Source organism: Anticarsia gemmatalis, chromosome 17 (assembly GCF_050436995.1).
Source record: "Anticarsia gemmatalis isolate Benzon Research Colony breed Stoneville strain chromosome 17, ilAntGemm2 primary, whole genome shotgun sequence".
Lineage (NCBI taxonomy): Eukaryota > Metazoa > Arthropoda > Insecta > Lepidoptera > Erebidae > Anticarsia > Anticarsia gemmatalis.
The window spans coordinates 6,215,172-6,227,492 of NC_134761.1; the positions used below are offsets into that span (position 1 = coordinate 6,215,172).

The window sequence follows — 12,321 nt, forward strand, 5'->3', positions numbered from 1 at the left end:
AGCCAAATATCAGACGGATCACTAGTTTACGAAGACCCACATACGTCTGCCTTTATGCATAGAATATATACTGTGTCCTTGCACTGACACCGTTGTATTCACTGATTTAGTACACTCTACAGCAGTTTTAATTGAATTGGCTAGTACATCTCTTCTAGCTATTCAAGCTTAAAGTAGAGTCCAATAAAGTAGTAGGGACTTTAACGCTTCTATTGGACTAGTATGTATGGCTTAATACATTATCTAACAAAGTTTTCAATGTCTTCTGAAATCATGTTAGTCGGACATCTACAGCACTAAAAATATTGTGTGACTTTTACTAAAATATAAACAATATAAGCCATATATTTGGTATGAAACCCCCGACCTTTCGATATAGAAGTATCTGAGTGCTGACTACCTAATCCGTAGTGCCACAGTAGCCGTAAATTATTAAAAAAATATATCTTCCACATATTTACTACTGGTACCAAGTTTATACAATATAGAGTGTTTACGTAATCTGCAAGTCTATTTGGAAACACTGCTGAAACACAAAGGTAACCTTTAATATTGTCCGTATAGTTAGTTTTACGAGCTTTCATCCATCACTGGCTAGCCGCGGACTCGTGAGTCATTCAACTTGTACTACATGTATAATATAATATACTAGTGTACTCTGTGTTTATGAGAACAACAACAAAATGTGTTGGACGAATAGTCAGAATTGATTACGTTTTCATCCATATCATTCGATCTGCGACAAATTGAAAAGATAAGACTATTGATCGACTAAAAGCATTTCTGAAAAATGTGACTTTTTTGTTGGTTGTAGTTTTATCTAGGCTGAATCTCACACAAAAATTAACTTCTAAAAATGACTATTTACATCTAGATTTTGGATTTAGATTTTATTTAAAGAAAATAGACATATTAGCTACCGTCGAAACGTATAAAGATTCTTAGCATGAACGTTTTTTGAGTAACGATCTAGAAGAAGTATCTACGTAAAAAACAGCGTTCAAATATTTACAAAAATCTTCTAATTACAAAAAAGTCTTCTAGTTCTAAGCTGTTCTGAACTTAATACCTTCAAGCCGGCAATACCTGCTTTGACATTTAGAAAGTGCTACGTAATCCTACTCTGAATAAAGAATTTAAATTGAGCGTCTCTTTCTATACAAAAATAAAGCTTTTTAGGTCCACAATTTTTATTTAAATACGAGCATTTTATTACAAAAACCTCGTTTTATAGAAATGACAGAAATATATTAATATTTTTCGCCTACGCGCCTCTTGGTAATAAAATAAATTGTTTCACGATTGTCGACATAAAGACAATTTAAATGACCTAGTTGCTATCTTGCCTACGCATGTACTAACTCATAATTTATGAAATTAGTCGACCTGATTTTGTTATTGTCTTAATCTACAAAAAAAAAATGTCCCGTTCACATTTATAAAACTAAACTTATCTTTAAAAAATAAATGACATTTTAAAGTATTGTAAACACTTTTAATTGCCATTGTGATAAGACAACATCTCATAAGCTTAAGGAAACATTGTTTTAATGCTTTTTAAATCATTACTATCATACTGCTGGACCTGCCGTCAAGAAATAATTACATTAAAGAACTTAAAGGTCATGATGATCGTCTTTCACCGTTACAGCAAGTGATAATTATTTCTAATGCACACATATAACTTTGAGAAGCCTAAGGTTGATAGCCTCGGCTTCGAACCGCTTCCACCAAATTATCATAATTGTGGCTTATATTTTTTTATTTGTTTCAGGGACCTGAGATGTCTAAGGAACACGATACACACGAATCTTATGTCTACGTATATATTGTCAGCTTGTAGTTGGGTCTTAAACTTAGCTTTACAAGTAAGTATACCAATTTTATCTTATCTTAATTTTTTAAAGCCTGTGACGCGATAGCAAACTTTCTTTCGTTTAGTGCATAACAGTTTTAAATCGGGAAAAAAATACTTTGAGGGAGATTCCATGTTTCTGTACATAATACTATATAATCAGCAATCGGACAATTATTGAGATTTTACTGAAAAAAATGCGTATTCGAGTAATTTTAAGTTGTTGAATAAACAGTTTATGACAACTCTATAGTGTTTCGTAAATGCCGCCTTAAAGTTAAGTTAACAAGTCACTTTAATATTAATGTCAAACTCCAAAATAACTTAGCAACTTTCATCTAAATAGCGGAGATAGTAGGAACTAAGTTATTAAATTCTCGCGTAAGTGTAACTTTAATATTGAAGTTTTATACTTTGTTGTGACACTATATACGAAATGCCTAGTTTATTAGGAAATAATCTATCTAACACTTCACTAAATTCAGTGCAAAGAACGCAAAAATAACAAAGAAACTAAAAAGAGCAACATTAAGAGTGATAATGTAAATCCTTATTTGTGTTTTTTTGTCCTAAGCGAATGTACTTTTTAGATTCAATCTAAGTGGATGTGATGCAAAAAGAACATATAAAGTACAAGGAGCAAAGTGAAGAGTGATAATGTTAATTCCCATTTGTTTATTTTTCAATCAATTGTACTCAGATATAATTTAAGCGAATATTACACGATGCTTTGTGTGTGTTGTGTAGTATTTTCAATTAATGCATAAGTACGAGTATAATATTCAAGTATAAAAATACTCTTTTATAAACGCAATTCCCGTTTATGAAATAAAAACAGCCATATGTTGGAATAAACACCCGTTTACTTTCTATTTACGTATAAAAGCTAATATTTAGCTGTGTAATAAATAACAACATAAGGTTCCACAACGTATGTCGGTGTCAGCCGTCTACTATTTATGGTAATTTGCCCGTAAAACATCTGTAAACGTTACATTAAACTTTACGAGTACAAGACAAATTCGATGGGCTTTTTATGCCTCTATAGGTCTAACTAAAATAGGTTTTTAGTAGGGTTGAATACGAAAATATATTGAGATGAATTGCTGAAATACTTCCTTTCTGTATTATAGTCATATACTAGTATTACTCTAATAACACAAAAACAAGGTATTAATAGTTGTGCAAGGAATGTTACTTCATTTTATACGTGGTTTGGCTAGACGCAACAAACGACCGGAACTACAAGAACTTTTGCTCAGTCATACAGAAGTTGTCCTGTTTAAAAAAAATACATATCATAATACTGTGTTTATCGACATCAAATATTCGTACCATTGTTTTATAGGCAAGTCGAATTAATTTCCTATTTTCAATCCAAATCGAGGAAACGATTCAATAGCATTATAGCATTTTTATCAAACACAAACCACATCCCACCCGGCATGACCCAAAAAGGCGCGCGAAAATCCCAAAATCGGGATATCGGATCTACAACCTTCGATCCCTATACCAGTAAAGCAATACATAGATATAGGTACCTAATAAAATATCACACAAGAAAGAACTAAATACATAATATATTGTAAGAACTACTGTTAACGAGCTATTTTTCACTTTTAGTGTCCTATTAATTACAATCCGTAAACTGCACTTTCATGGAAAAGCCGTTCATTTGCTTGCGAAGCTCTGTTATTTACGATAAACTTGCAGACGATCCCGGCAATAAAGGAAAGAATAGGGATTAAACAAATGTGTGATTTTGTGCAGATCTAATTAAATAGTTTATCTACTTTTGTCTTGAAGTATTAAGCTTTACCTTATACTATTTAAGGAGGTATAACCTCACACTCTTATCTATATTTCTGTATAATTTACAGCATCTATTTCGATTAAATATTCATTCAAAACAAACGACTTGCTAGTTCTTTATCTAAACTTTCTAAGTTTATTTTACGTATTTATAAAACGGAACCCCAATACTGAGACTTTGCGATCTGTCTTACCAGGCTGTATCTCATGAACCGTGATAGTTAGAAATTTTCACAGATAATGTATTTATGTTGCCGCTAACAGCAAACAAATAACTGAAACAGAAAAAAATAAATAGCTCCCATGCAACACGATTTTTGGCCGTTTTAAACTAATACTCGGCCGGTTTTATTTCAAAAGCCTCTTTTTCACAGTATTCAGTTTACAAATGAAAGGAGAGAAACGCTACAAGTGGCTGTTAATGCACTTTATTAACTCAAGTTCATTAGGATGTAACGACGCTTATTTCCTACTCGTCTTTCACTCGCCTGATTAACTTTGCTGTGCACTGACTCTCAAGTAAATAACATTAAAGGGATGTTAACTATAGTGTAGTTTTACTCTTATTTATCTTTGAGCTTTTAGTATTTATCGGAAAATAAATATTTGAATCGGTGCTGACGTGACAAAAACTTTTATTTTAATATTTAACGACTTTTAAGCATATTTTTATATCTTAATACAATACTCCTTTTTCGTACCGATAGATCATTCTACTTTTCCAATAAGACTACTTCATCATTTCTCAAACAAAATAATATATGTAGCGACATGAATGATCAGAATCTGCAACATTTGTGACAACTTCCGTATTAGCGCAATCAAAATTGCATGCAGTTTTCCTTGAACCGTAATTACTACGTGACATATATAACACGACAATGTTACTTACATAAATAACAATATTTTTCAAACACAATATTAGGTTGTTGTGGTTTCAATTACATTGTCAGGAGTCGTCTGTCGTCGCGAGCTCGTCACAGTTAATTAATGGTAGTGTCCTGACCCTCGTCCACGTGGTAATGGCGTTACACCCGGATCTTTTGTTTGCTCGCACATGCATTAACCTGATTTGCCAATTCATCATTAGCCTAATAAATTGTCAGGCGATTTCTATGGTCTTACACCATTTTGCTATTAGTATCTCGGCCGTTCGTTTTAAAATTTTTACTATACTTTCTAAAGCAGCAGTCAAAATAATCTTTAATTATTATGATTGATTGATTATTTTGATTTTCATACCGAAAATCAACCGCAGTCAAAACAAGTTTTAATTTGCCAAATGACAACACACATAGATTTGAGGCATTAAAGATTTATTTATTGGCGTAACTTATCTTATTTCTAAAAACATCGCACTTAAGTAATCTTACTACCATCCTCTGTACAGCACAGTGACTTGCCTGCAGGCATTGAAACGATTCCCTGATATCACTTGAGGCTTACAACGCATTCAAAATAAGTTGATATCAGCATTACGGTTTCTCGCACTGCAAAACGGAAAAACATGATTTTTATCTTAAGTGCCTATGTACATATGTATCTAGGAGGTGCCTTCGGCTTCACATTTTTGGTACTTTATTTTTCGATAGCGTAAAATATTGTATTCGCGGCTTACAAACATGCATACTTTCATGTCAGAAAAAAAAACCAGTTACATAGTTCTATTATTACATTAGTATTTACATCGATGTATATGTATTTTTAGTGAACAAATATATACAATGTGATGTATCACTAGGTTATTCTTTTGTAGTTTTCTAGTCCTTCTTTGAATCTCTCAAATCAGTATTATTCATGTAAACATTGTCTGAGCAAATACAAAAGAGACTAGTGAATTTTTCACAAAGCGGAATTTTAGGTCGAGTAAATTTAACATCATGTAATCTAGTCTCGATATTTTCTTTGATATGTTTTATAGCATTTTTTGTATATCCAATATGTGTCAAAAACATACTATCCGATAGTCCTAATAAATAGTTCAAAGGAGTTATAAATCGGGTTCAAACATTGTGTTCCGTTTAATGAGGTTTAAATTTACTGAAGCTTTGCAATTCGCTTTAATCTGTAGTATGTCAGGGTTAGTCTTTAATAGGGTTAATTAATAGCAAAGAATTTACACTAGCGACCTAATTATTGTGCTTTGTTCTAGAATGCAGTTTTTTTTTATCGCTTGTTGTTAACGTCTAAATAACAAACATAATTGTTTTCTCAACAAGAAAACTTATATTGTCTATTTCAAACACTTTCGCAATTATTGTACCGGATTATTTCCATAATTGATATTCAATGAAGTGTCCCAAAATTTGTTCTATGTCATTTATCCGTTGTTTACTATTTCGAATCAACTTAAAAAAAAGCCGAAACTTGTATTACCAAATCAACAGTTAATAACAATTAAAATTATACATTTACATACCCTTACATCAAAAGCTAAAACTTTTATTGTTATTTACTGTACTTATAAAATATTCCTAAGTTATTTGAGAACACAATCATGAGCGATATTATAAACTACACAACGTTAGCTATAAAGGTTGTCGAACAAACAACGCTTGCATAAATAATCCGAGTTGAAAAGTTGCGTTATTAAACATTCACAGTTTTCACGTTAAGTCTAGGTTTTGCATAAACTGTGGGTGGTGAATAACGTTTATTATTATGCGCTGTATTCAACCGATAACAAGCCTAACGTTTTTGCAGAATACTTTAACTAAACGGCAAAGTAAAAGATTTTTTTAAAGCTTTTTTGATTAGTTACATCACAATGAGGTACAATTCTTGGTCGTCAAATGATCAGTGAAGATGTATAAATTCGACGATGGTAATTTCTCCAATGGTTTTGATACCCATAGCAATAATTTTCACTAGCTTTCAAATCGATTTGCGTCCATTCCATGCAGACATTCTTTAATAAAAAAAAGGAGAACTGTTGAGCTCAAATCAAGTTATTTTACTTTAAAATACATCATGAGATGGCTCATTAATCGCAAGCAGAGTATTTAGTACTAGTAGAATTAAGTTGATAATGGTATGTTTGTTTCAGAACTGGTCAGACGAGGCCCAGCATGATCAAACATCGTGTATGATACTCGTCATATGTATGCACTATTTTTATCTTACTAACTTCTTCTGGATGCTTGTAGAAGGTAAGAGACTAAAAAAGTACCTAACACGGTACTTTTTATCTCACGTAGCTGGCGTTGATTTATAAGTCGGTTATTTCATTATTGTAGCGATACTAAACTTGTAAAGCAAGTGTGTTTCATAATTTCAAATGTAAAGCTTTATCCACAATAAAACATTACTTTATCACGATAGCAGCTAAAATAATGTAACAATACCTACACTATTCACAGATCTGTCACAGATAACCAAGTCGGTCTATTTGATTTAAACGTAATTTATTTTTAATATTGGCATGATAATAATGAAATAACTTAATCCTTAAGTAGAGACTAAATAGATTAATCGACTGGGTATTACATAGATCTCACAACTTTTTACGGCAGAGAGACTGAGCTGCGAGACTTAAGGTTTTTACAGGATGTTTTTGATGGCATCACTATTTCCTAAATAGGTTCTACAAAACCATTAAATAACAAAAATGATTACAGTTCGTGCATTAAGTTTCATTTACATCTATAATATTATACTGAACCTAATAGTAGCCGAAACGTAACGATAAATATTTTCTCCCAAACAAGTATTTACTAAGAAATCAACGTAAATGTATATCATAATTACCTCGGTGTAATGAGTACATAAATAATTATATTATCTTGTACGTGGCTTATCTGTTCGTAATTATTATGTTGTATTTCAGGCCTCTACCTGTATATGTTGGTTGTTGAAACTTTCACCGCTGAAAATATCAAACTGAAAGTGTACACCACAATTGGCTGGGGTGAGTGACCTTTATGATACGTATTTAATTATAATTTCTACGAGTTTTAAGGTGCGTATACATTATATGACATAATATGCTATGTCAAACTCCAATTAATGTTATAAAACATGTTAAATAACGTTTAAATGTAACCTATTCGAAAACACTTTAATGCGATATATGAAAGCTTTATGAAATGCACTCACGTTTCGCTATTGACAATGTCAGTCCTATGTAGTAGGGGGTAAGCCTATTGCCATACAAAAGGCATGTCAAAGTCCAAGATATTGTTGAGAAATATTTTAATAGGTATAAATTAAAAAATACCAATAGCACTTTGCCTGACGCGCGAATCAAACCCGAGAGCTCGTTATTAGCAGTTGATACACTTTCGACTGCGCCACAGAGGCAGTTTACGTATGATTACATAAAAACAGTTATAAATATATCCTGTTATATCATAATAATGTGTACGCACCACGGTCAGTAAATAATAATAATAAATTATTGTTGCTTGTATTTACGCAAATAAATTTAGTTTTAGATTGTCAATTAATTTATTTCAACTTCTCGTAGTAATAACTTATGAAATAGATTTCAAATTAAATAATTGATAGTAACTATTTATGAAGTGGCTCTTAAATCTTAAGCCTAGTCTTAGACAAGTCTTAAGAGCGAATTCAGATTTGAAAACTATTTATTAATATTTGTTAATTGAAGATTATGATTTATTAGTTTGAATGAAAATTATTAATTTACTATTTGGAAAACTAGATCCATTTGGCTAATTACCGTCTAAGCTACATTGCAAATATCAAAAAATGTTTTGACTGGTCGGTAAGGTCACTTTTGTAGTCAGCGAATAGTCGATTATTGGGCTAAAAGCGCCGACCTACCTTATGAAAGATCGGCTTAGCCGACTATTGGCACTTTATAAACAATGTCATTTCTTAATTATACTAAACAGCTAAACAGTCCTAATATATGATTAGAATATTAAAGGCTACGATATCTAATATTTTATAACTCGACATTTCAACCGACTTCCATGGTCTGTATGCCTTGGTCTGCAAATTTAATATTATATTGTACAAGCCGCGATAGTTTAAAGACTTTAAAGTCAACTGTCCACAATATTCGAGTATTATATTATTAAAACGCAACATTGCTGAATAAATAACGGTACAAAAATAGCACTGTTATTTCGTAGAATCTGTAACAGAATAACGACATGATATTATGTATTATTACCGTATATTTTGTTGGTAACAGGTGCACCTGCGATATTTTTAACGATATGGGTGATATCGAGGTGTTTCGTCAGCGTCGTGCCTTCGACGGGAGCCGATGGGGTAAGTGATACATCATCCATCAATTTTGAGGTCTTATTATGGTTACGAAAATAGAAGCTATAAATAGATATTTCGTATGTTTGTAGATACGATTAGCTATTTACAGGCCACTTATAACATTTTTCTTCATTATTGATAAATAAAGTCATGGACTTAGATCTACTCGTAGTCTCGTCTTACGGGAATGAGTACAAACATACAAACAAAAATGTAACGCCACATACTTATAACGAGTCTCAAAATAAAAATTATGTGAAAATATACAAAATTTGTGTGGAAATTACTCACATCAAGGGAAAAATATTTCTCCAAACGAAGAAAATAGAGAGCAGTCACAATTTAAAAATCAATCGTTTTGAAATAAAGAATCAACAAACGATATCAATCTAAAGATAAAGGAAAGTAAACAAAGCTTTCTTCGAACCGGTCATCCAATTCTCTTATCATTTCCTGAATCTCAACCCTCAAGCGTCCCTACAAAGCTAACAGAAACAAACACACAAATAAACAAACACGACTGCTTCTTAGTATCAATCGATTACATATTGAAAACTTTGTTAAAAGCTAGTTTTATTTGCTTATAGCTGACCCGCGCAACTTCGCTTGCGTCACATAAGAGAGAATGGGTCAGATTTTCCCCGTTTTTGTAACATTTTTCGTTGCTACTCCGCTCCTAATGGCCGTAGCGTGATGTTATATAGCCTATAACCTTCCTCGATGAATGGACTACCTAACACTGAAAGAATTTTTCAAATTGGGCCAGTAGTTCCTGAGATTAGCGCGTTCAAACAAACAAACAAACAAACAAACTCTTCAGCTTTATAATATTAGTATAGATTGTGTATAAGTGTGGAAAACCTAATCGATGGAGAAATTGCCAGATAATGTATAAAAAAGTGTTGCCAAATTCCACCCGTTAAGCTAAGCGATATTTATTATTTTATTTAGAAGTGGTAAAACGACTACCAGTTGATTTTCATTGAAAAAAAAGACCTAAATTACCTACTAAGATAAAGTTCCCAAACCAAGGACTACGAAAACATTTATCAAAAGATTGAAAACAGATTTCTCTGTTCCCTAAAAATCCTTCTGGCTTCTTCACTTACCGCTCTCGATTCTGATATAACGACGCTATCAAACAATATTAGAAAACCTTAATTTTAACGAAAGATTCCTTATATTACTCCATCAGCATTTCAGAGGTCGGAAAGGGTAGCCAATCTTATTTTATGAGTAACCAATTTGTTTTTATTTCACAGTTGGCCATTACGGGTGAAACCAAGATGTGTATTTGGATGCACGAACACCAAGTAGACTGGATACATAAAGCCCCGGCTTTAGCGGGGCTTGCGTTGAATCTTTTCTTCTTAATTAGAATTATGTGGGTGAGTATTGTTTCAAATTGAATTGTCACAAAACCTTTTATTGGTAAGGCTTTCTTTCTAGCTGAATCGTCGGCTACATGCTACGCATAAAAATCTGCCGAGCATGTCATGGTCGCTGCACAATTTCTAATACTACATCGTGTATATACGAACGTTCGACCGTCGTATGCCATCGACTTTAGTGTAAGAAGAAAATAAGCCCTACTCATATTACACCAAGAAAACCTTTTTTTAAATGTAAGATTAGACAATCGATGTCATTGACTTCTACTATTCCGCTTCAGCGCTAACTGAAAATTAGAAGCTTTGTCTTCTAGATAACTCAGTATTTCCTTTAATTTTAATTCCGAAACAGACTTGTATAAAATCTTTAACTATATTTGAATCAAGTCAATTAAAATAACTTGAATAATGTTCTGACTGAACGTTAACCTCCCGGGAAATTAAATAGCGCATCGAGTAGATCGATTTGTAACGGTAATAAATCGTCGATATCAATTTTCTTATGTAATCATCGTATTTTTCCCCGAGGATATCTCACGAAGCATATACACAATACTCTTATTGCGGTAAATATCATGAAACACGTATATCTATTTTGCAAATGAAAAAAGTTAACACATCTTTCCGGGTGTATTTTATCATTATTTTTCTATTATTGAAAACCACTCCTGCACTAAGAATTAATCTACCATCCCTGGGGATATAACAAACATAAATAACGGGAATATTACAACTGGATAATAACAACTATCAGACAATTGTTTTTGCTCTTCGCGGTAATTATTAGTTTCAACCGCGTCATATTGAGGGCCGATTTCGAACTCGTACTATCGAAAAGTTCCGTACAAAAATACAAAATTCAAATTTTGTATTTTGGCGGTTTTAATCATTTTTATTTGGATGAAAAGTGATCAGTGCTTAATGCATCTTGCGAGAATTATTTCCTCAAAGTAATTTAAAACGGACTACCGAACAAAGCAACCGAAGCATCGGTAGTTATGTGATAGTTGCCATATTGCCATAGTGTAAGATGTTCCTTAAAAAATAGATCGATATGTGCAATAATATATTTTATCTTTTTCCCACAGGTGTTAATAACAAAACTCCGTTCAGCCAACACGTTAGAAACAGAGCAGTATAGGAAGGCGACGAAAGCGCTTCTAGTATTGATCCCACTGTTGGGCATCACCAACTTGCTGGTGCTGATGGGGCCGAGCGACGACTCCTGGTTTGCCCACGCCTTCGACTATACGAGAGCACTTATGTTGTCTACGCAGGTAATTCTTCTTTATTACATAGTAGAAACCAATTTTATACTATTTTTACAGAAAACTTACAGCTAAACATAGAACATAAAACATACATAGCAAAAATAACAAGTTTTGGCAGTTGAATGTAATGCAATGTCCCGCGTCTCTCCCCAATCCCCATGTCTGTATGTATATAAGCTTAGATCTTTAAAATTGCGCAACGGATATTGATGCGGTTTCTTTAAGTAATACGGTGATTGTAAAGGAAAAATGATGTGTAAAAAATTATATATATTAAAATAATGTATATGTTGGAAAATAACTGTTTAAGGCAGGTGAAGCTGGAGCGTGCCGTTAGTATAATATAAATTTGAAAATTTGAATGTATGCTATTTACCCTTACACCCAAAAACTACTAAACATACATATATGAAGACACCTTGTACTAAGAAAATTATAACAGGACTAACACATAGAATAATTTTTACTTTGCGAAATCGTTTCACGCATACGATGTTGCGAGCAGAAGTTAGTTCTATGTATTGCAGTTAAGTAACTACTTCTCTTCCTGGAATAACTAATGAGGATCGTGAGCTTTGTAAATAAACCTTCGAGATCTGTTTCATGTTCCAGTTAATGCTATATTTAAGTACGGTATTAAGATCAAGATAAACAGAAATTAAAATTCAACTAACCGGCGAATTGAGCTCAAATGCTGTTATACCTATGAATTGGTTTTGTAAATTACAAATGTTGCTTTTACTGCGATAGAAGT

General features: G+C 32.6%; 1 protein-coding gene across 7 annotated transcripts in view; it reads left to right on the top strand.

The window, feature by feature from the left end:
• The window catches only part of Dh44-R2 (Diuretic hormone 44 receptor 2), a 174,664-nt gene that overhangs the window by 156,997 nt on the left and 5,346 nt on the right, over positions 1-12,321 (top strand). For all 7 annotated transcript variants that reach the window (XR_012959847.1, XR_012959848.1, XM_076125116.1 and 4 more), the window contains 6 exons: positions 1,775-1,868; positions 6,714-6,816; positions 7,494-7,574; positions 8,829-8,908; positions 10,168-10,293; positions 11,385-11,573. Coding sequence is in view for 5 of the 7 variants with exons in the window: in XM_076125116.1 (XP_075981231.1) it covers positions 1,775-1,868; positions 6,714-6,816; positions 7,494-7,574; positions 8,829-8,908; positions 10,168-10,293; positions 11,385-11,573 (673 nt within the window). In the remaining 2 variants the exon portion in view is untranslated. The remainder of the gene's footprint in view (positions 1-1,774; positions 1,869-6,713; positions 6,817-7,493; positions 7,575-8,828; positions 8,909-10,167; positions 10,294-11,384; positions 11,574-12,321) is intronic.